General features: G+C 51.0%; 8 protein-coding genes across 8 annotated transcripts; 5 read left to right on the forward strand and 3 right to left on the reverse strand.

The window, feature by feature from the left end:
* Positions 1-629: 629 nt before the first annotated feature.
* CTRU02_205806 (uncharacterized protein) lies at positions 630-1053 on the forward strand (the record flags this gene model as incomplete). Its single annotated transcript, XM_070204620.1, has 2 exons — positions 630-995; positions 1048-1053. 2 exons carry the CDS (start codon positions 630-632, stop codon positions 1051-1053), a joined length of 372 nt encoding a protein of 123 aa, XP_070061724.1.
* A 1387-nt stretch (positions 1054-2440) lies between these two features.
* On the forward strand, positions 2441-4150 carry CTRU02_205807 (uncharacterized protein; the record flags this gene model as incomplete). Its single annotated transcript, XM_036722873.1, has 1 exon — positions 2441-4150. The coding sequence occupies one exon, from the start codon at positions 2441-2443 to the stop codon at positions 4148-4150; it is 1710 nt and encodes a 569-aa protein (XP_036585171.1).
* A 4851-nt stretch (positions 4151-9001) lies between these two features.
* Positions 9002-9664, forward strand: CTRU02_205808 (uncharacterized protein; the record flags this gene model as incomplete). The annotated part of the gene is made up of 1 exon (XM_036722874.1): positions 9002-9664. One exon carries the CDS (start codon positions 9002-9004, stop codon positions 9662-9664), a length of 663 nt encoding a protein of 220 aa, XP_036585172.1.
* Positions 9665-13426: 3762 nt separating this feature from the next.
* Positions 13427-16000, reverse strand: CTRU02_205809 (coiled-coil domain-containing protein mtmr15; the record flags this gene model as incomplete). Its single annotated transcript, XM_036722876.1, has 2 exons — positions 13427-15446; positions 15498-16000. 2 exons carry the CDS (start codon positions 15998-16000, stop codon positions 13427-13429), a joined length of 2523 nt encoding a protein of 840 aa, XP_036585174.1.
* Positions 16001-16563: 563 nt separating this feature from the next.
* On the forward strand, positions 16564-17183 carry CTRU02_205810 (dpy-30 domain-containing protein; the record flags this gene model as incomplete). The annotated part of the gene is made up of 3 exons (XM_036722877.1): positions 16564-16725; positions 16788-17038; positions 17102-17183. 3 exons carry the CDS (start codon positions 16564-16566, stop codon positions 17181-17183), a joined length of 495 nt encoding a protein of 164 aa, XP_036585175.1.
* Positions 17184-17748: 565 nt separating this feature from the next.
* CTRU02_205811 (40S ribosomal protein uS15) lies at positions 17749-18514 on the reverse strand (the record flags this gene model as incomplete). Its single annotated transcript, XM_036722878.1, has 4 exons — positions 17749-17922; positions 18011-18057; positions 18214-18246; positions 18313-18514. The coding sequence occupies 4 exons, from the start codon at positions 18512-18514 to the stop codon at positions 17749-17751; spliced, it is 456 nt and encodes a 151-aa protein (XP_036585176.1).
* A 1195-nt stretch (positions 18515-19709) lies between these two features.
* Positions 19710-21633, reverse strand: CTRU02_205812 (U2 snrRNP auxilliary factor; the record flags this gene model as incomplete). Its single annotated transcript, XM_070204621.1, has 6 exons — positions 19710-19736; positions 19793-20004; positions 20066-20327; positions 20378-21454; positions 21510-21538; positions 21609-21633. 6 exons carry the CDS (start codon positions 21631-21633, stop codon positions 19710-19712), a joined length of 1632 nt encoding a protein of 543 aa, XP_070061725.1.
* A 2750-nt stretch (positions 21634-24383) lies between these two features.
* On the forward strand, positions 24384-25841 carry CTRU02_205813 (extracellular serine-rich protein; the record flags this gene model as incomplete). The annotated part of the gene is made up of 6 exons (XM_036722880.1): positions 24384-24572; positions 24623-24677; positions 24731-24867; positions 24917-25063; positions 25087-25574; positions 25634-25841. The coding sequence occupies 6 exons, from the start codon at positions 24384-24386 to the stop codon at positions 25839-25841; spliced, it is 1224 nt and encodes a 407-aa protein (XP_036585178.1).
* Positions 25842-27905: the final 2064 nt, after the last annotated feature.

The following is a 27905-nucleotide window of genomic DNA, read 5'->3' on the forward strand; positions in this document are numbered from 1 at the left end:
ATTAGATGGTAATATTCAGTGGTCCCCTATCGCCAAAAAAAAAAGTGACTGGTAAGCGAGATCGAAAACAGGACCCGCTACCTTGCGTCTTCCGTCGTACTACCTTCCTGATTCATCTCCATGCTAAAGCTGCCCCAGCGTTAGCGCCGCATGCATATTTCAGGTTGCCAGTAAGGACAAAACAGTGTCAAACAGCGTGCACGCGGCGGCTCCTACTATTAGCCAGACCCAACATCTGCGGGTGGAGATGGTTAAACGCGAGGTGGGTAGACTTCTAAAGACGTGCAGTAGTCGAGGATATTGTGTATCCAAATAGGCAGAAAGAAGTCTAAAATACTTCAACTTACCAAAAATGGGAGACTACTAGGTCCAGTCAAACTCGCTTACATCAGTTCTAATACGACGTGGGGGAGACTATCGATAGACAATACAGCCAAGCTAGCAGGTATAATCTTACTTAGGTAAGGAAATATACGATGCTAAGGCTTGGTATTGTTCAAGGACTTGACAGTTTCTAAACCAGTTCTGAGTATATAAGACCCCTCTGGTTTCTCAGTTGGAAGATTTCATGATACAGCAATACTCATCATTCATTGGTATCAAGCAGCATTACAAAAACCGTTGTCAAGATGAAGACCGCCACCTTTGTTGCCATCCTAGGCGCCACGCTCGCCAGCGCTGCTACTTGTTATTACACCGGCGAAAGAGCTACTGCAGACTTGATCAAGTACCATTCAAAACGGGCTTGCGAAGGTTACGACGGGAAGAGAGGTGCTTTCCAAGGCATCTTCTTGACAAACGAGGTGAAATTCGCTTGTGTCAACCTTCAGAACGATATCAAACTCGAGATGTGGGTCACAAACGAAAACAGTCGGCAATCGTTCGACCTCAACGATGGAGACTGCACGAAGGAATTTGCCAATCTCATGAGAGACTGCCAAGAGAACGGCGTTAGCCAAGGAGGGCAAAACACTGTTGCGGGTTGGAGATTCCGGTAAGCTAAACCGAAAAAGCAATTATGGTACGCGGAACTAATTATTTCACCAGTGCTGATCCCCAGAAGGGGAGGTGCTAGAGCTCCTCAGGGACTCAATGAAGGATTGCATAGCCATGTACGAAATTCTTAGATTTATTGCAACCTCTGATTCGAATAGTACACTTTTTGCACTTATTGGCACCTTGCTGAGGCAGCCGACAACTAAGGGATGATACACGTTGAGAGGAAACACTCTTTTAGACTGCTCCAGATCAATATACACAATGTCTGATCTCCAGACTCATCTTCTGTGAATTTTCAGCTTCTTTTCATGATGTTGAGCTTCAATTGAATACTAATCTCAAATGGTTGAAACACTTTCTTAGTGGGAGGGAGGTGAGGTCACACCCTAGGTCTTCTGAGTGCATCCTAGTATCCCCTACATATAGCCTCGTCTGCCATAGGAGTCCATTTAGAAGGGATTCAAGTCATTGACTCTGGTGCAAAGGACGTCCAATGAAACAGTCACGTTCTTGAGTTTTGGTTCGCGAGAACGACACCATACATGTTATAAAAAGGGGGCAGGTTTTTCTTGGCAGTTATTGCCAAAGCAAATTGGAGAGAAAAAATACGGCTCAAGCACCCCCATATCATCATCGCACTAAGGTCGCGCGACCTGGGTGAGCGCGCGGGGTGCGTTAGAGCACAACTTACCTAGGTAGAGGCTATGCAAAGAGGTCTTAGACGAGTCTATTGTGACTTAGATTGCGAATAATCTGTATGTTTACCTCTACTTGACTTTTTTTCTCTCTTTTCAGTTAGACTATGCAAAGAGACTCCGTTACGTACTGGCAGTTGCTCATCCTTCATATCGATTTCACAGCTAAGAGATCGACCTAAATCTCCCTTATGCCTCACTCTATTTCGAACAGCGCTGATTTGCAATGATTTGCGGAGCGGCCGTGCAATTCATATTCTTGGGAACACATCTTCTTTGCGGCAAATCATCACCGAGGGGTTGATAGAGGTTGGCCTGGGAAATAAGTCTATGAGGTCTAGTAAGGTAGTTTTGGCAATTGTACCGTCACCAATCTCGACGCATTCTCCTCAATCCCAGTCTCCTACATCTCACTAACCACCCTCACGTTCATGCAGAATGCAGTTGTCGGGCGCAGCTATTCGAAAAGGAAAAAGCGCCACGTGAATAGCCGAGTGGCTTAGCGACCGATAAGGCATTGCCAAGCAGGCATGTCATCATTTTATACGTTCATCAGGCTGAACGACATGCTATATTTCTCTCGAATGATTTCCGGTCTCTCTTTTTTGGCTGCCCTTATCTCTTGTCCCTCGCATCTCGTGTGGCGGTCAGAATTTGTTTTCGCGGATTAATACCATATTGTTAGCTCTGTCATTACATTGGTCTCTGCACAGCTTTCTGTCACACAGCGGACAGCATCTTTCAACATGCCCATTAGACTAATCAACACGGAGACGCTGCAGATGAGTTTCTTCAGCAACAGCAAGCTGCAGGGATATGCCGTTCTATCACACACGTGGGTCGAAGATGAAGAGGTCAGTTTCCAGGAGATGTGCCAGATCGCCGACAACCCCGATCACGAGGCAACCCGAAAATCCGGGTATCACAAGATCGTCGCGACATGCCAAAAGGCGAAACGGCGCGGTATACAGTACGCATGGGTCGACACATGTTGCATAGACAAGACGAGCAGTGCCGAACTGAGCGAGGCCATCAACTCCATGTTCCGCTGGTACCAAGACTCCCAAATCTGCTTCGCTTACCTCGCCGACCTGTCCGTCAGTGCTTCGGATACCGAGACAGCTCTGAAGAACTGTCGATGGTTCGCTCGTGGCTGGTGTCTACAGGAGCTGTTAGCTCCAAAGGTTGTTGCCTTTTACGATGAGTCTTGGAATTACCGGGGTTCCAAATCTGAGTTGAAACCTACAATCGCCGCGATTACTGGTGTGGATGGGGACGTTCTGGAAGATTGCAGCGTCATGTATTCCTTGCCAGTGGCCCGTAGGATGTCGTGGGCATCGAAGCGGATCACGACACGCGAGGAAGACACTGCATACTGCTTACTCGGTATCTTCGACGTGAACATGCCCATGCTGTACGGCGAAGGAGACAAAGCATTCTTACGACTCCAAGAAGAAATAATTCGGCGTTATAACGATACATCGATCTTTTGCTTTTCGCCCCCGCGGACTCAGCCCGCCATATCCAACCCAAACGAGGAAGAGACAATATTGGAGTTGTCAAAACTCCGATTCTGCGATATGTTTGCCAAGTCACCAGCAGACTTTGCGGACTGCGGATCAATGAGGCATAAGCCGGGATCCTGGGTCCCATTTGATAGGCAGGCAACTTCCCTTACCAACCGCGGCATCCAACTCGGCAAGCAGACGCTCTACTGGACCCCACGCACGGGAATCCAATGTTTCGGTTGGGAGGTTCCCTACGAGTTATCACAGCTGGATGGTAAAACCCCAAGGAATACCGACATTTTTCTTCGGAAGATCGGCCGTGGCCTTTTTGTAAGAGTGCCGGCGCAAATCAGCATACCTCCATCCGAAAAGCCAAAAGTTGCCGAAGACGTCTGCGTGCTTCTTCACGTGAACCCCTCAATCCATAGCCAGATCCATGAAGCTCTCAAGAAAGTCATTCGGATCCGGATACAAAACCACCAGGGAACGCGCACTGAGATATCTGGCCAAGTTCCCCGAGAGAGTTGGGACGAGAGCACCTCGCAGTTCCTCGTCCCCGACGCCACCGAATTCAGCGGCTACGTCTCCATCAGAGCAGTGGTGGAAGGTTCAGAGGACAAGCACGTCTTCCTCGGTTGCAGCACTGGCAAGGGGATGTACCCTTATGAACCCCGGGTTGCGATCGCTCAAATCGGGACAAAAGCGCCGAGTGGAGCTGAAGGGTACTGGTCTTCAGGGCTCTGGAGGTTTACCCTCGCGAATAGTGCTTCCCCAACATCTTTTGAGGTAAAGTTGGGCTCAGTACGCATCACGGCGAACATAGTTCGAGGTGTTGATCAGGATTCTGGTTCGGAGATTTACACGTGTAGAGTGAATGTATATAACAATGTGCTCCTCAAGTTGCAGAGAGAAGGCGCAAGTAACGAAAAGGGTAAGAGTTGGTGGTAAGAGTCGAGTGTTGTAGGACATGAACGTTTGACGTCTTTGAATTGTCGTTAGATGGTTTAGCTGGGCCAGCTTCGACTTCGCGTGACTGCGAAGGCTCTACATGATTTATAGACTCTTGATAGTTTCACCTTCCTCCCTTGATACTTCAAATCCAATCCTGATATCATTATTGCTTTCCTTAGCTCATGCAATGTCAATACCTAGATAACTCAGTGAAGGTAAGACGGTGTACAACGCGCTGTGGGGCACTAGCCCTCATGGCGGGTTATTTTGTCATTACCTCTTAATCAGAATTCCACGCTCATAACATTGGCTTTCAAATCTTAAAACATGTCCTTCTGGATATGGCGTCTATCGTCACCATATCCCTCGAGCACAGCTCCCTTCGCAACCCTGCCAAGCTTACATCAACTTGATTAAAGGCCATGCATCAAACGTCTCATCCGCACACAAAGTGTCATTAGAATACCATCAGCAAAGGTAGTAGAAAACACACGTCCAAGTCAGCTCTCCTGTTTATCTTGTAGTGTAGTGAGCAACCAATGAACATCACTAAGAAGACACGATGCCACCCTACGGAGACTATGTGACGTACAAGAGCGTCTACACTGATAACTCTATGGACAATCCTATCATCCACGGGCCATGGCCGCATGTTGTACGGCCGGATTGCTAATTTTGGCGAATGAGCCAGTACGACAGCGTGGTCCTCATAACACATGTGTCGGCATTTGGAAGCAACTAAAAACATTTCATGCATGAGCGTAGCCAGTAACGGTTTGAGATTTACCGGCGTTTTAAAAGTAGCCTTGATAGTTACCGCTCTGGGTTTCTGGGTCATGGCCATGAATTGAACCTTTGCATTAGCCTTTCTGTACAAGAAAATGTCGTCAGCTAGGGCATATAGAAACCAACGATGGATAAGAGAGAAGAGCGGCAGTGGTAGTATCTCGGAGAAAGCGGAAACGCTTCGTAGAAGTATGTGTGGTCACGCCAAATCATTGCACTTTGGGATGTCACTCCTTGATCCAGGGGGTAGAATGTTGGGGATCGAACCTTGGTCTCTGCGTAAGCGACCCAAAGCTTCTTTACATATTTCGTATGAGAAGTCAAGGCAAGCATGATTCGTCGGCCTACTGGACAGCCGCCGCTTTTCAGGAAGCTAGCATACCTCAAGAAAACCGTAGAGTAGTGGCGTCCAACATTTACACCATGGGCGTGCTAAGTACATCCATCATACATGAGAGGCGTCTGTTCAGCCTGGCCCGCATACAATCTGACGGGGGGTTCAAGGCACAACAAACACGGCCTTCATTGCCATTGGGCTCCCAAGATCAGGATTCGACCACTTTAGGTCGGCCACGTTGCGATAACGCTTGCTTTCCAACGGAAGGATTCTGGTTTCGTTGTAAACGCAGCAGTACATCGCTCGTGTGGTCCAACAGCATTCGACTGTGCCTTACCGCAGCTGTTGACGAGATAATGTGGCTGCATACCAGCCAAGGAGCAATATGAAGTTTGTTCGGATGTGCGCGAGGCCGCGCAGTTTGAGCAAATGAAATTGCAGGCGGAACGCAGGGAACAGGCGCGAAGGATTCGATGCCACTGACCAACGAATGACAAAAGTGAGTAGGATGCTGGAAAGCGCTTATTGAAGGATTGAGCAGCCTAGGCCCTCGGCTAGGGAAAATGAGGAAAAAGTAAAGAGTCGGCAGATTGTAGGCGGCTTCATGAACCAGAAGCGATGTCTGGGAGGGCTCGACCGCAATGCTCGTCACTCTCCGAGACAAGTTGATGCGGGCGGAAGCGGAGGGTCGACAGACCGGGCAATAACCCGACCTTGCACAGACACGCGCGCGCTGTGAGCCCGGGGACGGAAAGGAGTGTATCGGAATAAGGCGTGTAGATTGCCGGCCTTGTTATGGGGTTCTGGCGGATATTCGATACATGGGTGCAAGTCTTGTGGCCATCGAGAGCCAACGGTAGGGTAGTGACAGGGCGCCAATTGTAGCTGTGCATCACATGGCGCGCGCTCTCATATTCAAACAGCCCGCCGCCGGCTGGCCAGATGGCTGGTGGACGAACTGGTGGGTGGTTTTTGGATGGTTTTGGGGTTGAGAGCGCTTCAAGCAAAGAAAAAGACAGGTTCAGATTACTCGATGATGCGTCAAAATAGAGACGCAAAAGAGGTGCCGCGCGCGGAGTGAAGCAGCAAACGAAAGCCGAGATGGAGACGAGTCGAAAATAGAGCAGCCAGGGAAAAGAAGAAATTGCATGTAAACAAACAAACAAACAGTTGAATAAAATGAAGTATGAATCCGATGAAATTGAGAAAGTGAATCTCGTGATCAGATCATTCCTTCGTTCTTTCCCCTCCAAATTAGAAGTCGAGAGCCCAGCGCTTTCCTTCCAAAAGTCAAACCTCATCGTACTTGCCCAATTTTGGCCTTTCCACTGTTCCGTGGCTTCCACCTTGGCTCATCTCCATCTCCTTGCATCCTTCTTTCCTTGCCCAGCTCACGTACGCGGCTTCTGTTTCCCGGCTTTTCATTCTTGCCCCACATTTGATCACGAAGTCTGACGACACCCCAAGACGGCAGAGTTTTCTCTTTTGCTTCCTCTTTGCCCGAACTCATCGTCATCAAGACGTTCCCCCCAAGCAGGTCATCAACTATTGTGTCCTGCCACCGTTAGCTTCCTAGTTCCCATCAGCCAACAGGAATCCAACCAAGCTTTGCCACCCATCACCGTCGGTGCAAGCTCTCGAAACATCTTCCTGGCAGAAGAGTCATATGCGAGATCTGGTGGACGGCTTCCATAAGTGCAGGTGAGAAAGCGCCGCTGGACAGGCTCCAATCAGAAGGACTCAGCACTAAGAATAGTAAGACATCCGCGGAACGGAGCCCGAACTCCTGCCCTGGTCCCTGGCACTTAGAGACATCCTCCACTGGCTTTCACTGGCTACTGCGGGCTTTTCTAGCGCCTCCAAGCATCCCCATTAGCCCCAGCTACGGGCAGGCCGTACTGCACAACACCTCACCTCGGCCTCTGAGGCAACCAATCACAGCTTCAATTAAAGCTTCAGACCAGCATCGAGGTCTATCCGCTCTGGGCAGCTGCCGTCTTTTAGCTTGGGTTGCTTCACTTCGAACTTCAAGCTTCTCGCTCTCTTGCCAGCCTAGAAGTGGCTCTGCCATCCTCTCCACTTCCAAAACGCATCTCATCCACTTGATGCTGCGGGGATTCGTAACCTCGCGACTTCAGAAACCCAGGACTTGATCGTTACTGGACAATTACATTTACAGGTGCCGGTTACCTGTACTGCGCACCCAATCCTTGTTAATACGCCTAAACATAAACATCATCGTCATCATAGTCCAGTACCGCATCACGGGCTTCTTGATACCCGACGACCGTGGACCGAATCCAAAAGACTTCCTTACACCACACATCCCGGGCGAGAGGCTACGAGGCATCCACGATAGCAAGACGGGACAAACGGTAATCCCAGCCATTGTCGTCTGCCAACCGCTTCTTCCAAGCCATTACTTCCAATTGGCGGTTTCGTGTTCGAAGCACCAACAGCACTAACGAAGGAACGGCAAAGAGCACATCCCATCACAGCACAGGGCAACCAACAAGGGCTTTGGGCTCGCTCAGCACACAGCACACAGCACACAGCACACAGCACACAGCACACAGCACACGAAGCACAGCACATCACAGCCATCACTGCGTGGGAAGGTCACCATCGCCGGGTCAATCAGAGCCCCCAAATTTGCCCGCTTTCTTTTGGCGTGCAACAAACCTATTCGTCCCAATAGGGATAACGTAGAGGCAAATTAGCCTTACTCGTCGAACCCTTGTCTGTTTTGTCTTCTCCATCCTGCCAGGCCCCGTCTCACTGCCCAGTCGCTGTCGCGCTGTCTCCTGCAGCAGGCTCAGCACGCACTAAGGCAGTGAACACCACACACCACACGCGCCCACTCAGCGAATCGAGTCGTCGCTTGTCCAGGCTCTGTGGCCAATCAAGTTCCTTCTACCCGCTGTCCCCTTGCCGCTTTAACGGCATCCCGGCCGCCTCCTCTATCGACTCCCGTCCACTCTGTTGCTCCCATCCCCACCACCACGCTCTTCTGCTCCTACTCGTGTCTCTCACTCCCGTCGACGCTCCCGCCGCGCGCCACGCCTCGATTCTCGTTGGACCATTCGTGCCTATTGTCACCAACGCACCACGACTCCTCTTCACCTCACAGGATCCTCCACGCGCTACAACAGCAATTTTGTACAGGCTCTTCTTACAACCACACCCCTCCTTTCGCGAGATCCCATCACTATCACGCCCCCTCTCACACCCCTCCCCGTCTGCCCCTCCCATCGTCCAGTCTACCAACCAAGGACGGACTGCCAGCTTTCCTGTCTGTCTGCTGGTCTCCCGCCCAAAGTCCAAACGCTTCCCTGACGAATAGTACCGGCTTGTTATTTCCCACCTGTTCACCCCCCTAGCAACCCCAGACCAGACTTCCGGGAGCACCTCAGCTTTTCCTCGACTTCCTTGCCGCCGTCAGAGCTTAACCTCGCCCTGCGGTCATTTCTCAACCTTACCTTGGCCACTTACATTACAACCACACAAGCGCCCTCTCACCTCTCTGAAATAATATAACGTCCTCCCACCCTCTCAACTGCCGACCTGCCCTCTCTTCCTCTCCCACAGGCGACTTTGTCTCTGCAGCTCGTAGGCAGCTTGACTTTTCCCTCACCAAGTCAGAGTCATTCGGTTGACTGGACATCTCTCCCCGGAACACACTCGCTACCACCTTGCCTTCACTCACTCTCCCGCCTCAAGTCAACATGCCTGGCAACAAGCCCAAGTTGGCACAGCTGGCCACGCCACTAACCAGCACGTTTCCTTCGGAGACGATCTTTTCTGCTACGACTCCTCTTTCCGCCCGGCCCTTGTCTTGCAAAGATCTTCCCATCAAGACACCTATCAGCCCGCCAACCGCCTACACGGACTTCCTGAAGGTCATGTCCCTCAACTCGCCAGCCGCCTTTAAGCCATCCACTTCTGGTGACACTACGCCCGAATCTACTGCTGATTCGGCGCCGTCGACCACTACAAGTGAAGAGACAGACGTCTCTTGCAAATGTGAGCTCGAACACAAGGTTCCAGCCACCGCTCCCGCAATTCCCCCGAGCCCCTTCACTCAGCTGCCAATGTCTGCGCCTCCCACTGGCGCGAACTGCTTCCCGAGCCTCAAGATCCCGCCTTCGCCAGCAGTATCACACCTAGATTCTCCCATCAGCGCCAGCACTATGCGCTCGCCATTCAGCGCCAGATCTGTCCACTCAGTATTTGACTGGGAGGCAGCACTCAAGGCAAAGAGGCTAAACGACGCCAAGAAGCCGTCAAGGACGAGTGTGAAGCATATCCGTGAGGTTGTCACGCGGACAGTGACATACACGCCAAGAATGAACCCAGCGCCGAAAGGCAAGAGGAGGAAGGTGGAATGATTCTCAGATCACAAGCAAATTAACTCTCACCAACAAGCCCAAACAACATCCCTGTATTTCCTTTGTCTAATACAACATCCAACATCCAACACAACCAACCGAAACCGCAAACCACCCATCACCCCATAACACAGGCCTAGCGCCACGGCAACAAAAAAAAGGAAATGTGATGAAGCAGGCTCTTCCCACAAGGGACTTATCCAAACGACATGACTTAACGGAAGCACACCAGCGCACATCATTAGCGCAAACCATACCCTTCAAACGAAAGGCGGGACGGCGGAGTCTACCAATTATTGGTTCAACTGGGCGGAAATATATTGCGCGAAAGAAAGGAGGAAAGCGACTCGAATTTTTCTTACATGTTTTTCTTGTTTCAAACCAATCTACACTGGGACAAACCGGAGTTCTCTGGCGTCATCTACACGATGCTCATGTTCGATACCAGGAATCACAGGGGGTGGAAGGACTGGAATACGTCCTTGTCTTTTATTTTTTTGGTGGGCAGACATGGCGGGGAAAGGAGGAGAGGCTCAATCAGGTGCCGAGATACCTAGTATACAGCAAGCCAGGTAGTCTAATCAGCAAACTGTGTGTAAACCAAACCATCCTGCACCCTTGACCGCAAAAGTGATGGCTGTGTTTATTTGTTTACCGTATGACGGCCAGCGTGCTCGTGCAGCGCGGCCGTCGATGCGGCCTGCGTCCCCGTTTGTATGTGGCCCCGCTTGCAGGTAGGATGGAGGCCGCGATGGCCGAGAGGTGGTCGGCCGGAGGGGGGGTGGGCAGACGAATATGACGCATAGAAGCAGAAAGTTTGGGCACATTGAAGCGATGAAGAAAACAAAAAAAATACAGATGGGAGGGGATATTTGTGCCGAGAAACGCCCTGTTTTCGTTCTCTGCATACATGATGCTGATTTCAAGTGACTTCACTGGCGGGCGTGTATAAAGGAACCATGCCCCCGCGAGAGAGAGGAAAAGAAGACTACACCGGAACCTCAACAGGCGGACATGAGAGCGCCGAAGGAGGGGAGGGGCACAGGGAGAGATCACGGGAGCAATGTGTGTGCGTGGTTCGGAGGAGGAGAAGGGGGGGGGGGGATCAGAACTCATAATCGCGATGAGAGAGAAGCAACCTTCCGCTCCCGCCTCGATTTGCGCTGAGGGACATGATGGGGAACCATCCCATCCCATCCCGCTACCCCCTTTCAGTTCGTCTGTCCATTTGCTTGCTCACTCTTTTTTGGTTGGGGGGAAACAAAGGCGCGCATCACAAAACAAGCAGGCAGGCTATGGAAGGGAGGATCCCGGTAGTGTAGTAGCAACAGCTCGTCGATCTCATTTTTCTTTCCCCTCATAAAGCCAGCCCGCTTCGCAAAGCATCCTCTTTCTTGGAAAAAAAAAAAAAAAAAAAAAAAAAAAAAAAAAAAAAAAACTTGGGATAGCAGTGCAGCGCAGCCCCGAACTGGAGGGGAGGAAGAAGGGGGAAAAGGAGGGGGGGTGGATGGGAAGTTCTCCGCTCAACAGCAACAGCCATGGCGCGCGAATGATCCATCTATCATTCATGATCCAGTGTCTGTCCAGCCGCCCTCTTTGACTGCTACTCATTCTCATGCCGAGCTAATGTTTGGAGTTGCAACGACTGTAGTAAAAAAAAAAAAAAAAAAATGTAAAAACTACACCCATGCCCTTTCAACCCGCCCCCCCTGGCTCCCCTCGTCGTCTTAGCCTTTCCATCACTTTCGTGGGATGGGGTGAGGTAAGGTAGGTAGAGGTAGATGACTTGACTGCGGTCCCCCCATAGTCTGCGCTGCACATACACACACGCCTAGGCGTCAGGTCCAAAGATGTCTTGCAGCATGTTCGCGGTTGAGATCAAGAGCCATCAACCACTCACCACCCACCACATAACGAAAGAATGACAAAAAAGCAAAAAAGAGACATGAGAGAAGGGTGGAAAGCAGCAAAGGACAGAAGAAAAAAAAGGGTGCGTAGGTCATCCGGCTCCGAAGCCGTGACGGGAGCGCCGTTCACTGGGCATGGGAAAAAAAAAAGTACCGCCCACCAGAGAGAACCGCCCACCAGTGAGAATCACCTCCCCTCCTCCACCCCTTCGTCCCAAGCAGCAAAAGCAGCCTGTGCCGCTATGCCAGATCCGGCCATGGTATGACCCGGAATCCCGGGCGCTGCATGGGTTGTGGAAGTGGTCGCGTACACTACAGTGCTCCCCCCCCAGTCACCTAACTTTGCTAAGCGCCTGTCCTCTTCGGCGTCCAGGGTCGTGGTTGGTCGGGGCTTGCAGGGATGCGGCCGTGTCCCGGTTCCCGTCAGGACCGTCACCAACGGCTGGCGGATGGCGGAAGGGGATTGGTCGGGGGCGTTAAGCGCCCGGCGTGCTCTGTGTGTGGGGAGCATTGTGCACTTTTCTGGCTGTGTGGTTTTTTTCCTTTGCGACCCTGGATGGGAACAGAGTAGGTAGTCGTCTGAACGCGCTGCCTGCCACTCTTAGTCTCGGAACAAAACGTTGTTTCGTCGCTCTCCCGGAGGAGTCAAGGATGGTGATTCCTTGTGAAGAGACGAAAGATGAGACGAGAGAGATTGGATGCACTTGTATACGGGATCATGCTGGTTGCTGTTCTCCTCGCCTGGTCGCCGTGTTAGAAGCAAACGATATCAGGCTGGCTGGTTACCAACAGCAACCCTTCTTCCATCTGGCGGTGAAGAAATTAAAGAGATTTGCCGTCTAACGCTATGACCGGTATCCTCGTCCCGTACATTAGCATCTACGTGAACGTATCCTGGACCACGTTAGCCACGCACAAAAAAAAATGCTAGGCCAGCCGTGTGTGACAACTCCTTCTCAGGATGCAGCAGCAGTAGTATCAGAAACAATAAGCACAGCTGCACGTCTGGGCAAATTTCCCTATCTCCCGTACACGGCGTGAGGCCCCATTCCCCGTCCTGGTTTCCGCCGAAGCCTATTCCAGCGCAAACGCTTCCCTCCGCCTAGTCTCCTCCTCAAAACCGTCAAGCCCATCTCATCGGCACTCCGTGATTGGTCACAGGGAATGAGGAAAAATCTCCGACCTAAACCGAACCCTGTCCGTTCCGCCGTCGTGTCTGACTGGACCTCTCTGGATAATCTGATACCAGAATTAGAAGCCTCCATCCCCCGTTGCCGCGTGCTGCTATACCCTGGCATCCGCTGAAACACGAGCCAAGACGTCTCGACAGCTTCGTCAAATGATGATATTGAAACAAGGAGTGCCAATCTCGGTCGTGTGATTGGTAGCTTGTCTTTGCAGCATCGTAACCTGATTCTTTGACCGGTGATGTGAAGAGCTGAGGTGCAGCCTCCAGGGGGGGATGGCCCCATTGTTTCAGAGTCTTCTCTCCACGCTTCGATGCTTCCATGGGTCGGTACGCATATGATGATCTCCGAACATCAACGACTATTTTTAGGAGCACAAATGTCGTGTTCGCGGCCGTATTCCTTGTTCGTGAGATGAGCTAAGCTAAGCTTGGGAAATGCAACGACAGCTCGTAAAACTCCAAGAGTTGAGTTAGTTTCACAGCTTTCGAAGCGAGTCCAATGTCGGATTCCTTGCCGCTGGCATAGCCCATAGCAGTATCGCTTCCATCTTTTTCAAGCGCCGGATATCAAAGCAATCTCCGCTTGATACCATGCAATATCCCGAGATGAGTCTCATAATAGTAAACCGCAGTTCCACACGTAAACCGCGTCTGAGATTGACATGCTCAGTCCACAATCTTCACTTCCTTGGCCACAGCGTTGCAGAGCACCACTTTTACGCCTGCGCCTGTGAGCACATGGATCCATAGCCTTTGTGTGTCACTGAGCCGGTCGTTGGCGCTCTTGACTTCGGCAAACATACACTCCTTCTCTGGCTCCGTCCGCCAGAGTATCAAATCGGGCAGGCCTCCGCCCCGCTGTCGATACTCCTGTGCCATCACCTTGCAGACGGCGGCCAGTGCGCTGCCGTTGAAGCACCCGACGAGTTCTACAAGATCCTCGACGTCGTAATCCCAGTTGAGCCCGATAACGCAGGTTCTCCGCTCACGTTCTCTGTTGTCGACCTCTCGGATGATGCGCTCCGCACCACCATTCGCAATATCCACTAAACGGTGATTAATCTCAGAGGCTCGAGTTGGGTAGAAAGCGTCGGTGTGTAAGTCCAGAGGGCATGTTTGGTAGGCTGTCTGGAACACGTTGGGAATGTAAAGAAACAGAATGTCGTAAAAGAGGTAGGCAAAGAGGGTTCGCACGATGCCTCCTTCGGCGTGGTAACCTTTGTATCCCTGGCCGCGATACCAGCTCAGGCACATTTCCTCGACACTGCATTCGCCGCCATCTTCCCTCTCGTCGACCCAAACGGTCTTGGTGCTTGCTAGACGGCCATTCCTGCCTTGGGGGTCTTCTTTCTTCAACTGGATTCCCTCAACAGTGTGCTCGACGGGCTTTTGGAGACGGACATGACCAAAATCATGTTGTAGTCGACGGGGTATACGAAGCTGTTTCTCAAGCTTGACGAGCCGCTTTTGGAGGTCATAGTGGAAAATCAAGTGGCAGTCGTTATCTTGGAGACCTGCCTCGCACGTCGCAGCAGCTATTCGTTTCCAATGTTTCTTCTGCAAATCTGGGTCCGTCGAAACTGGTTTGGCATCTAGAGCGTGCATGTAATGCTCTTCCAGTAAAGCCTTGCGCTGGTACCAACTCCCTCTTCGTGCTGGGTGGAACAAATGCTGGTCTAGGAGCTCCGTGAGAAGAGAATGTTCGCGTTCGTAGTCCTTTAGCTTTCCAAACACATACGCCGCCTTGTGTATGATACGGGTGTAAGAGTGAACAGGCGTGAATCTTCTGAGGTAGGCACCTTCACCTTCTTCATAAAGCCGCTCCTCCTTCTCTTGTTCTTCTCTCAAGAGGGCCTTCCAGCGGGGATACACCCGGTCGAAGACATCAACAATTTTGCGGAAGCCTGCCTCGCCGGGTGGTCCGTTGAACTCCAGGACAGAGTCAACCTCTGCCTCGACGCGAATTGCGGCCTCGAACTCGAGAACGTGCCTACGAGAAGCGAAAATGTTTGTGCTTCTGCAGACGATATAGTCTGGATAGCTTCGTCGAGCAATGCTAGCGAGTATGATCGCTGTCAGAGACTTCTCCGTCCACTCTGCTGACCGATAGAAGACAAGGTGAACTCTCTCAAAGAGCCTGTAAGTCAAGGGTGAGAGCCTGATACAGGGACCGGTCATGGCCCTGATCTTTTCTAGAAAGTGTGCTGTCCGGTTCGAGTCCTGCCTGGCCAAGTGTGGAGGGGTATCGCGTCCTCCTCCCAAAAACCCATTAGCATTCTGAGACTCTCCACTGGCAGATCTTTGTAGCCCATGTGCGAAGAGCCCGGTTTGCTGATGGCTCGTTCGACATAGCGCCTTCACCAGATCCATCTTGTTCCGACCTTGAAACTTTGCCTCCTTAGCAAGATCTTTGAGCTCATCAAGACTCAGAAGCGAAGATGCTTCTTCGATGGTCGTTATGTGCTCTTCTGAGGCGTCAGCAAACGTGAAGGTATCGCTCAAACTAAATTCTTCGAGATCAACACCCTCCACGGGATTGCTATGCGACGAAGTTTCCACTTCTGGGAGATCCCTGGTCTCTTGCAAAGTTTTGATTGCCAACTCTGGATCAGAAATATCACTGTAGTATCCTAGCCGGTCCTGACGGTGCCAAGCGGATGTCTTACGAAGGAACAGGCGGACGTAACTGTACAAACATCAGCCCACTGCAAAAGAAATGACAACAAAGATACCCTACAGATATTGTGCTTCATAGTCGAGATTTTTCCACTGCTCAAAGACATGGAGCTCCTTCGCGTTGAACAGATGGGATTCGTCCGCCAAGACAGTATCTAATGCGAGATTGAAGGCATCGACATAGATAGAGCTCTTGCCCCGAACCCACTTCCGGTCTGACGAAGGAGGATCTTTCTCATCGGCGGCGCTGACTTGAGAACTTCTCATCAGCTCGTACTCCTCGATAGCCTCCTTGTCAGCCTGGATTGGCGGCAGAGCGCTCTCGATCGCAGTCTCACGAATGTGGCGATCTTTTTCATCCTCGTCATCAGAGGCATCGTTGACAGTCAGTCCTGAGGTATCAGCATCCTCTGTGGCAGAGTTGTCATCGTCGCCGCCATCGCTATCTTCAATCTCAACCTTGACCTTCTTGGCCGGCCGTTCACCTAGTGGCGATGGCCTCGTTGGCGATTTTACTGGCGACTGTGGCCTTGGACGCGGCAGCCGCTGAACGAAGGCATCCATCGTTCAACGAAAAAAATTCCAACATTGTCAAGTGGCAATTTTCCCACCGATGCGCGGGGCTTAACAAGTCGATCTCACCAAGGCTAGGCCTTGTTGCGTGGCGTCATGCGACGGGGACGCGCCGAAAACAGGCAGCTACAGGGGGAAAACACAATTCAGCAACGCGACGTCAGGTGACCCCGCGTAAATGAGCTTCGACCAAAGACCACCAAATCTTCCCGTAAGACTCCCCCAATCTGAAGGCCTTGTCGCAATCCATTGATGACGAAAAACACATTATAACAACACGAACCTGCCTCAATTGCTTTTTCCGTCGCATGAGTGCAAAATTTGTACCTGTTAGCACATTCAGAAACTTGTTCCTCAGCATCACCTCAAAACACTTTCTCAAAGCCGAGCCCTTTCTTCTCGTAGCTTCATTCGTGCAGACCTCACCACCGACGAGAATCACTAGGCTTCGTCGTTTAAACAACCCAGCTATCCACAGCTTAGTCGTCATTAAGTCCACCTAATATAAATAACCGAACTCATCTCCATCTGCGACCGACCTTTTCTCCTTCAGAATGTCCAACCCACCCACAACAGAACCCACTCCTCAACCGCCAACACCTGCCCTTCCGCCATCAGCAGACTCCACGATGCCTCCAGCTCCTGCGACCACTGCGGCTGAAGCCAGCACTAACAGTGTGGACACATCCATGGCTGATGCGGCCGAGGTAGCATCTGTAAGGCCGCAAGCACTACCTCCTTCTCTCACAATACCATGCTAACAGAACCTGCTCAAAAGTCACCCGCTCCGATCCCCCAAGCTGCTGCCAGTGCTCCCAGCCCTGCTGCTGCTCCCGCGCGCACTGGAACCCCCAGCCGCAACTTGAACAACGGCGAGGCGAGCTCGCGCGCCGGCTCCGTTCACCCCGACGCGAATGCCGTCAACCTCCCGAGCCAGGCGACGCCCCATGGCGACAGCGCTCGCATGTACATCAACTCTACCGTTACTGCCGCGTTGCTGGAGGGCATGAAGATTATTGGTAGAGACCAGTGAGTCCACTACAACGACCAGCTTGAAGGAAGGCGCGATATTAACAAAAGTTTCTTTTACAGGCCGGCGGACCCTCTGAGGGTGTTGGGCGAGTTCCTCATCCAAAAGTCGAGAGAGCGCGGCGAAGGCACCAACGCCAATTAAGAGCATGCGCCCACACATCAATAGTTGATATTGGGGCTTGGATGGACATGAGGGACGGGCATCAGAAGGTCTTTCAGCATTTTCAATGGCTTTTAGGACTAGCTAGGCGTTCAGGAGGCATCGAAAAGTGTTGATGGGGGGTCTTTCAGCATTACCGTTTTCAGGTCATGACGACACGAATGATACCACAGTTCTCATAAACTTTTAATTGAAATCATCATGATAGGCCCGGCAAAAAAAGATATTATAGGGACGTTGCGATATGCCATGGAAAGAGAGAATCCTCTTCTGTTGGATTTGTCTACTATTTTTCAAGTTGACGGGGGGGTGTGGTTAACTTTTTGGTTTCTTCCTTGGCTAAACCGCGACGACGGCCACCGGGCCTAGTCCAGAGCTGTTGTGCATCAGAGCTCTAAATGCAAACATCCTTAATACCCCAACTCCATGACCAGAATCCACCCCGCGCGGCGTGCGCGTCTTTTTTTCATTTGCGACACGACTTCCATTCCATTTTTTTCGTTGTCGAAGAACGACTACCGTCAGATCAGGGAGACGACGAAGACGCTTAAGCGACGATGGTGGAGGCGGTGGCGGACTCGTATCTCCAGGTAGGGGGGAGGACACCGACGGTCTTGTAGTAGCGGGCAAGACGGTGGATACGGGACTCGATGAGAATCAGGCGGAACTTGGAGTCCTTGTCCTTGCGGTTGCGCTCAAGGTGCTTGCGGACGGCAACAGCCTGTAGTCATCACAAACCAATGGTCAATAATCTGCTCCGCAATTCCAAAAAATTTCCGAGACTTGAGACACGGGGAGCCGTTTCGTACCTTCTTGATGAGCATGTACAGGTCCTCAGGGAGGTCGGGGGCAAGGCCTGTTCATCATCTCTCTGTCAGCCTAGACCAAACAGAGGCGCATAATTATGCGGGTAAAAGAGAGGGTTTCCCCATTCTCTTGCGGACGATTTTTTTCTTTTCGAATGCGATCAAGTCGCATCGCCGCTTGATTGTTCACTCGTAAGGGGTCGTACCGTTGGACTTGAGGATACGCAGAATGCGGTTACCTGGGTCTCGAGTTAGTCTTACGTCGAATTTGCCAGAAGTCGTCTTTCGACTCAGGAAAAACATACCGGTGACAACGCGGACCTGGGCAACGCCGTGGGAGTCACGGAGAATGACACCGATCTGGGAAGGGGTAGCACCCTTCTTGGCCAGCTTGCAGATCTGGTCGACGACCTGCTCGGGGGTGGTCTTGAGCCACGCGGGGGGGTTACGCGAGTAGGGGATCGCGGAGGAGGAGATACCCTTTCCCTTGGAGTGAAGACGGCCCATCTTGACGGTTTGATGTGGTGGTTGATTGTCGGCTGGTCGGGGTCAGTCGGTCGGTCGCTGGTCGGATTTGGAAGAGAGGGAAAAAAAGTTCACGATCCAACTTTTGCAATGGTTGAGGCTGCGCTCGCTGGGGCGGTGGGTGGAGGATTGTGCGGCCGGAAGATCCTCGCTTAATTAGGGCAGTATGTGTGTTTGGCCTACGGGAGTGGTTGTTCCTTCTCTCAGGAAAATTTTGGCATCCAGACCCGCTAAGTGGATACTTGCGGGACCTCGCAGCTTGAATATGGCCCGTGCGTTTCTTTGCTTACATCAAGCGCGGTGAGCTCAGGTTTTTCTTCCTGCTCCTTCAACTTCATCTCTTTGATGAATCAATAGCAACCGCAGCTGGCTGCAGGTCGCGAATCAACGTTGCATTTTACTCGCTCAGGTAAGCCGATTTCCGTCCTCTATCCAACAATTCCCCTCGCATCAAATGATGATCATCACCTACTTTACTTTTTTCTGGTACCTCTTATTTTAAGGTCTTCGGGCCTGATGAATGAACTGGACTTCTGAACATTTGCACCTTCTTTCTCTTATTCTTCTCAAATCCTGTGATTTGGACAAGACACTAACAGTGTTCAAAGGCAATCAAGCAACTCTTGCAGCATCTTCGGGTCAGTTGACACTGCGTCAAGTGAAGCAAGTGTCTTTAGGATCCAAATTTGAAGAAAACGTGGGATAAACATGGTATCCTGTGTTGCAGATAGCAAATTGATTACTTTAAGAATAAGATTGAGACCAAACCAAACATGAATTCAGTGACATGGCATACTGTGAAGCCAGTCCCCTAAGCCCAGCATTCTTTCGGCTGATGCTGCCATAAACTAATCTTCCTATAGATTATAGAATGTGCACCCATATCAACACGGTAGCCTCGTTGCATCCAAGTGCTGGAGCATTCTGTGAAATTTGACCACACCTTGTATGATAATGACCAAAGACCATAGCCATGGGCTCTACTAGTCTTTGTGTGTAACTTTTGCGACTAACTGAAAGCTCCATGCCTTGCTTGAACGTGTCGCAGAAATATGATACAGCAGTTTTGATTGGTTACAAGGCAGTCAAAGATGATCAGCCTGGAATTTTCTCCCGCCTAGACACGCCGACCCCAATAATCATTTCCCAATCTCCTATTTGTCCAACAGGACAACTATTACCAAGCACCGACTTCGAAGTTCTCCTGCAAAGCGGTTACGATCAGTCATGTTCCATGTTTGGTTAGGAGGGGGGGCTTACCTCTGGGAAGTAGGTCGTGACAACGGTTCGGTCCGCAAACTTGCGTCCTGCAAGCGCCTGGAGCGCCTTCTTGGCCGCCTCCTTCGTTTCAAACTTGACAAAAATCTTGCCAACACCAGCGGATTGTCTGCTTCCTCCAACGGGCCGGGGAATCTTAACATCGAGGACAGTACCAAACTTGTTGCACTCCTCTTCGACGTCCTCCTTGATTTCTAGGATGTGTTAGCTGCTGCTGCTGTTGCTACGGGGATTTGGGGAGCTCCATGGTCTTACCTTCGTAATCATCGTTATCCATCAGCTCCTCGGGCGTAACCATGTTGAGCAACTGCAGAACGCGAGTCTCCTCGGAATCTGTTGAAGTCGTTCCAGCCAGCATAGACATGGCAGCAACACCCATCTCAACTCCGGCGACCTGGGTGACTCCCACGCTAGCCTTCTGCACCCTCAATTTCCTGTCGCCAAGGTCCATACCGTTGAGCCCCTGGATAGCTACATCCGTAGCAGCAGGGTCGACATATTCGCAGAACGCAATGCCCTGTAACTGAGTTAGTTCTCGCCTAAGAAATTAGGACGGAAAGTGCATACCCTGGACTCTTCTGTGCTCTTGTCCCTGACAAGTACAAATGCCTTCAGTTCTCCGAAGGAAACTAACAGCTCTGTGACCTGCTCGTCGGAAAGGTATGGCGGCATGTTGGCGATGCTAACCTTGTTCGGTGTGTCGATCACGACGTTTGAAACGACGCCCGGCTCATAAGGGACGTCGTCCACGACAGCAGGAACGATGTAGTCCTTGGGACGCCGAATTACAAGGCCGTAGTTCTCGGCTGAGCCATTTGCCGCATCATCCGGCTCCATTGAGATTCCGTCCAACGCCAGCGCCACCGTAGCTTCAGATGCATTTCTGAACTCGACGACTGCGAAAGTGTGGTCCTTGGAGAGCTGGCAACTTGTGCAGGGATCTGTGCTTTCAATGACATTCAAGCCGTTGAGCTGCAAGTTGAAGAAGTTGACAATACCGTCCTCGGTCGCCGAGGGGGGGAGGTTGTTGATTAGGAGTCGCTTGGCCTGGCGCGAGTTGCTCGGCTTCAGCGCCGCACTGTTGACCTGTCCACCCGGCTGGTTCATGATGGCCTGAAGCTTGCTGGGGTCCATAGGCTGCTGACGGGGAGCACCGGGCAATGGGAACATGCCTGACAGCTTGGCTTGTTCAGCAGTGACATTCTCATAACCGGGGGGTTTGATGTCCCACTGAGTCAACCGCCGCTTGCGCTCAAGGACCGACGTAACGTTGGTCAGATCAGGTGTAGGCTCCCGCTTCTTAGGAGGCGGTGTTGCGCTGCGTTGGCGTTCACGGCGGGGATCATCATGTCTTTCTCGTCCGCCTCGGCGTCGGTCGTCATAGGGGTCGCGGTCTCTGCGTCGATGGTCATCGTCGTCTCTTCTGGCATCGCGTCTGGAAGATCCACGGTCGCGATCCCACTCTCTATCACCGCGTCTATCACGGCCAGAGTATCTGTCCTCGCGCTCGCGCTCACGGTGGCTACGGCTGGTCGCATAGCTGTCCTCGTCGTCGCGACGTCTCGAGCTTCGGTCATAAGGCGAACGGGAGCGTCTGCGCTCGCGATGTCTATCTCTATCACCACGTCTATCATCGCGATCCCTCTGCGATCAATTAGTTCAATTGCCCAATAAGAGCAGGAGGGGCGGTGTTTCTTACCGGATAGTCGCGAGATCCCTTTCCTCGTCCGTCTTTGTCGACAACATATGTTAGAATCGTGAAAACAAACGAGACGCGTCGAACATTGATTATACTTACCACGAGAGTAGCCTTCGCCGTTCATGATTGCGACGTCGCGTGGCGTGACAAGGCTAATACTGAATGATGGGCAGTCAAAGCTGAAGAGGGTGATTGACGTTGGAGTTGAAGACTGCCGAGTGAGGCGAAGGCACAGGCGTCTTGTCCACTTGCGCGAGGCTGGAACTTTTTTCCCCTAGAGGTGAACTTGTGAAACTAGGGTGTGATTGGCCAGAAGCTCTTCGGAGGGTGGACCACGCCTCCAGACCTCTAGACCCACTTGAAGCACTCTTCCACGCCAAGTCCACGTTGGGTTAGCTTGTCATTAGTCATTCTGTAGAGGACAATACCACCATCTATGGTTGCTGTTTGTCAACTCATAGTAAATCTATCCTTTGGAAACTCCTCTCATCATAGGCACCAGATTTGGACACAAGATCTATATATGGTTGACTAACTATTTACGACTAGCTACGAATCTACCTCTTTTTGCAGACGTGTAAGTATCCCAGGAAGGCTGCCTTATGCCTCTTCTTAGGGAGTATACAACACGCATCGTAACATCAGCACTATCGCGTCCTCGTAGCCATCTTGAGAAGACGATTGCCTATTTCAAGACATTTGGAACTTATCCCAATCCAATCTACCCCAAAATCGTTTTTATCAATCTAATTTTTTTTTCCTTTTCTGGGATGTCTCTGATCACCAGCTTGAGCTGAGCTTCGCCCAAACGGCCGGGACGTCGGCACACTGCGCCCTGGTGGCGCAATGTCTTCTATGTACTTCATTCTCATCCGTTTCATGGTCGAATCTAAACACATATTCTCTTTCGGTTCCTGCATTCCGGATGTTGCGCTCCTTAAGATCGTCGGAGTCCCGTCAAGCCACCGCACGATCATGCTTAGCCCGTGCATTTGCGTTGTTCCGGCCGACTCCCGGGCACCAACTGCAGAGCTGAATCCTTTAGCGTCATTGCTCATGCATCCAACTTTTCTCCGTACTCAAGAATGCAATGCTGGGCGAATCACCCATCGCAGTTTGAGTTATCTGCGACGAAAAGTCCCTTGGTGACCATTGCTAGAGGTGTGAAATCTCAGGTCTGCAGGTCGTGGTCTAACACCCATTAAAATACTACTATACGAATGAGCTCTATATAAAAACCTGAGTTTATTTCGCTGGTTCATAACAATTATGAAAACCGATCGGTCGAGATAGCAGCGTCTCTGCCTATTATGGCCTACACTTTGCACTGACTGAAGCGCGCTTCCACTGGATGTTGACGAGCCAGTGCGGTCGGCGATGCCAAACGAAGTGCAAAAGTCGTGAGCTTGGCCGGACTATACTTCAGGGTATCCCGCCGTCCAGTCTCATCCTGTCGGGTTTAGCTCAGCTTGCTTCAGGGGCACCGCCCAACCACAGACAACGGATGAAGGAGCTTTGAAGGGAGGGCGGTTGACTTGTCTAAATATTGTCTCATTCTCAGCCCTGGGGCCCCTGCCAAACATGCGCAGTGCCTGATTCTTGGCGTTAGCGTGATACCATTCTTGTTGACAAGGCTCTAGCGTCTGTACTGTCCGAACACAGCTTGCCATAAACGGAGCATCGGTTGTTTCCTTGTGAGCTCTGTCATATCTTTCCGGACACCAAATTTGGCAGTTGAACCAAATCTTCGTTTAAAAATGAGCAGATGAACTCGGTTGTATGTTTGTGATACCATTAGATAGGTTCATCTGACATGGACAGAGCAGAACCTCACCAGCCTCCCGGTACATACTTAATTAGTGCTCGTCTGACGAATAACATGTTCCCCAGTACATCAATGGGGATTTCAAGAACTTGAGAAATGTCCCGTGTCTATACCAGAAGCTAAGGACGCTCGCAATGTCCTAGCCTGGGTTCTTCTCATCGCTCCAAACAGGCTTCTTCTAGCGCAAACGCCACCATGCATGGCTCAAGAAGTTCCGCCAGAGGCAGTCAACCTCCACGAGGACATCCTCGTAAATTATTATGAGATATTGTAGTTTAAGATACATCCAGCAAACTTAAAGCCCTTGCCGTCTACCTTTGCGGTTCGCTAAAGGTATGTCTAGTGGTGCATCCACCCGCACAAGCGGTCTGACATGTAGCCATATGTTTGGATCATTCATCTTGTAGTTTCCTGGTTAACACTCATACTTGAATGTACGCAGGTACCGTTCTATGCTTGCCCAGAAAACAGACTTGGTGGCTTTTCTGTATTACAGTTACATCCAGAGTCGATATCCCGTCACCATCAGAAATGTAGTAGAACCTTAATTTGATAATCTTTAAATATTCGCTGAGCCACGATATGTGTACAGCCTTGAGCTTCTATCTTTCGTCGGATGATACCCGTAGCTTCTTTGTTTATGTCTGGTACTCCACATCCTCCCAGGTCTCATGCGGCTGCATGGTGGCATGAACTTTCTTCTGCAAGTGACCTGCAAAGGAGGCAGTGACCACATCCTGGAAAACTCGTGGGATGCCGTGCGCCTTGTCGGGTTTACTCCTGCTTCTGCATGTGAGCTTCTGTTGGCAGTGGGAACGGGGCAGCCAGCTGCATACTAGGCGGCCTTAGCCCATAGGGACCGAGTACCAGCTCCTCATCACCATGCCCGAGAAATGCACATCTGAGACGCTGGCAACAATAAGTATTCCTTTGCCCCCAGATTCTATGTCAACTTCGGTTTCTAGCTCTTTCTACCGTTGCACCAACTCTTTGCTGAGTGCTAGGTTTTGGACGCCAGATATTCATCGAGGATATATAGTCATCTCAAGATGTTTTTTTCGTCAATCGTGGGGATCGCCGGTCTGGTGATGTTGGTGAAGGCCCAATCAACAACATCAACAGACCCAGTCACGCCAACGCCATTCTACAGCACCATCACAACTCTTCCCACTCGAACCGCTACAGCTAGAGCGACAGCTACTGGTGATCCCATGACTCATACGATTGCTGTTGGTGCAGTAGGTCATCCTTCTTCTCATCGCTTTAACTCATGTTGACTTTCATGCAGTCTGGCTTTTCCTTCTCGCCAGCAAGAGTGAGGGCCCAGGTTGGTGACACGATAGGTTAGCAAACCCCATCCTCGTGAGAAGACGCCAGCTACTCACGCGTTAGTTAGAATGGATTTTCTACCCCGATGGGCACTCAGTTGTACGTGCCGAGTACGGCTTCCCATGCACGCCATACGAGTACATCGATATCGGTCGTGCAGGCTTCTACAGCGGCCCTCAACCTGTGAAAGCTATCACAAATGATGTAAGAATTGCATATTGGAAATTATGATTTTCAGTCTAATGTGTGACAGATGCCACGATATAGAGTCCGAGTTAATGACACCGACCCCATCTTCTTTTACTGCGGTGCTCCCGGCTCTTGCTACAAAGAAAAGATGATCGGCGTTATCAACGAAGTAAAGCGGCCCGCTCCTCTGCTATGTATTGCGTCGGTTCTAATAATCTGTAGAATTCGACACAGACACTTGACGGTCAGCTCGACGCAGCCCTTCCCTTGACAACTCAGATCCTGCCCGGCGAGCCCTTCCCAACCGAGTCCGACCCAGCAAAAGGCGGGAACGTTATCAACAACTTCCACCACAGTCTCAGCGGCGGCGCAATCGCCGGAATCGTCATCGGATGCGCGGCTTTCCTGCTCTTCGGCGGTCTCATAGTCTACCTCTGCGGCCGGCGCGGCGGCTTCGACCGCGCTTACCGCCGTGCAACGATGGCGTACCACCCGGCATCTCCACCGGGCGCGGGATCTCCACCTGTTACGGAGATCAACTATACCGCACAACCCAAGAATCCCTCTACACAGGCGTGGAGGAACAGCCACTACAGTCAAGTCAGCACGGCCTACCACGACCAGGCAGCCCCTCTAGCCAACTTCCCCGGTGTTAGTCCCCCGACTAGCCCTCAGCCCATCAGATACCCCCATGCTATGAACGGGATGCAACAAGCCTACTAGTGAGTACCTCTATTCCCGAGATGAGATGTCTTTGTGTGTCAAAACTAACATGGAAAAGTGACCACCGCGTTTCCTCAATAGCACCTAGCGTCGCTCCCGTCGAGGTTCCTGACAATCAGGCCGTGATACCCCCTGCACCTGAGGCACCGCCGGCTGAGCTTCCCGTTTCTGAGAACTCGAGTAATTCTACGCTGCCGGTCTACCAAAAAAGGCTTTCACTTACAGGGAAAGAATCAGAGTACGCGCCGAATAAGGAACTGGTATAATCATGAGAGCCAGCGGATAATTGCATACTTAATGAATGTCCAGTGTTGAACTTAGAAATGGATCAAGCCGCAGAGGCACGGCGTTGGGGGGGCGGGTATTTGAATCGAGGACACCTGTTCTAGGTCATGCTGCATTTTCTTGTTTTATGAATGGCCTCGTGGTTAGGTCTCTTGCTGCAACATTTTGGACTTTGTATCTTGGTTGAGAAAACAATGAGATGTTGGCTGTTGAAGCATTTTAAGACATGTTCAGCCTGCCACAAAAACCTCCGTAAGAAAATTGGAAGCGTAAGGAAACCGCTCTCACATCCGCATCGATCTCTCATTATGAATGGTTCAACCCCACGGCAGGGCTGGTTCGTGCAGCCAGGATGAGCTTCCGGGTCAGCGGTCTCATCCACATTAGCCTTTTGAGATTCGTTAGTTTTCGCCATTTTGGGCTCAGACTTTGGCATAGTGGAAAACCAATGATACGTATGGGCAAACGACGCGTACCAAGCTCAAGAGCCCTCGCCCAGCAACGGTCCCTCAGGTTCGTTGATGACTGTCGATATTCTCCCTATCGTCATTCGTTCCTAACAGCTTTTCAAGCATCGGAGAGCAACACTAAGTCATTCTCAGTAAAAGTTACGCGGCCACCGAATTAGGTACACATTCATTCAAACGGAATCCTTAGATCATTAGGGATGTCGTTATGCTCAGTAGCCAGTAATGGGAAGCGCGAAGGGACATGTAGAGCAAAACACTTATTGGCCCACAAGTAAAAGGAGATGCCATTTTATATCAATCATGTCAATAGCCAGCCAGCCCATGCGCAGGTTGGCGAAAATGTAGTTGGAATAAAACAAAACACCAAAAAAGCAAAAATGGACCCGGAGAGGATTGAACTCTCGACCTTTGTGGTGCATACGGATGTGAGATCACATGATATAAGCACAATACTCTAACCAGCTGAGTTACGGGTCCCGCTGGGATGTTGTTACTACCTATGAATGTTTTGTGGTACATATAGGATGATGAGAGGTGGTGCGGAGAGACTGGACGAAAAGTGGGGTGAGCCGCCGGATAGTGGCGGCTGACGTCGGGCTCCCTTCAAGACAAATCCAAATGAGAGACCTCGAGCAGGGACGGTATGCAGGCTAGGTAATCTGATGTAAAATGCTTGTTAAAATTCAAGAAAGAAGATCAGGAGGGAGTTGGCAAGGTTTGGCTCTTTGCCTTAACTTTTCTGAGTGTGGGCACTGCTAGTAACTTGTATGGTCAATTCATTTAGGATGGAACAGGGGTTATCTTTGTTTGATCAGGACTGGAAATGGCCCAGATGCTAGCTTGAAATGGTAAGAGAAATCCCATCCCAAAGGTGCTGCTCCCGGTAGATGAAGTTACAGCCCACATGTACCAATTGATGTAACGGACGTGACAACAAGCCTCGCCCCCAGATGAACGATCCCAAGAACTCCTCCTAAGGGTTGACGCTAGAGACGCTCCTTTTGCGTTCAAGACTCGTTGCTTTACCAAAATCAACTGCTTATAGGCGTAAATGGAATGATCCTCCCAAAACGACTGATTTGGAGAACACATCTCGGGCAAACCGTGACTTCCTGTTCCGATTAGCAACAGGTCAACGCCTTCCTGTGAGAGCAAGATGAGCGATAGAATCTTACATATTGCCCGTATAAAGCATGCCCAGGAAGCCAGAATGGCAATGTTGCTTGCTTAGATTATTGTGGCTCGGTCATAGACCTGCAATCAGAACGTATAACCGCTGAACCATCACCCACCACCTGGCAGATACCCATGAAGAAGCTATTCAGAGAATCCGCGAGAGCCGAAAAGGCGTGCGTTGGAACTTTCCTCGACTTTAAATACCAAGCAGTCTACTACACTCGTCGACAGCGCCGCCAATAGCTTTGATGTAAGTGATAAAAATACTATAACGTCAGAGCCACCGCAAACCATCATGTGATAGACTGGACTTCCTCAAAAGGGCATACAACAGCAACTGATACTCGCAGAAGCCAAGCCCTTACAGCATTGCCTTTGGATAATATAAGACATCATCAA

Source organism: Colletotrichum truncatum (assembly GCF_014235925.2).
Source record: "Colletotrichum truncatum strain CMES1059 chromosome Unknown Contig_0003, whole genome shotgun sequence".
NCBI classification, from domain to species: Eukaryota; Fungi; Ascomycota; class Sordariomycetes; order Glomerellales; family Glomerellaceae; genus Colletotrichum; species Colletotrichum truncatum.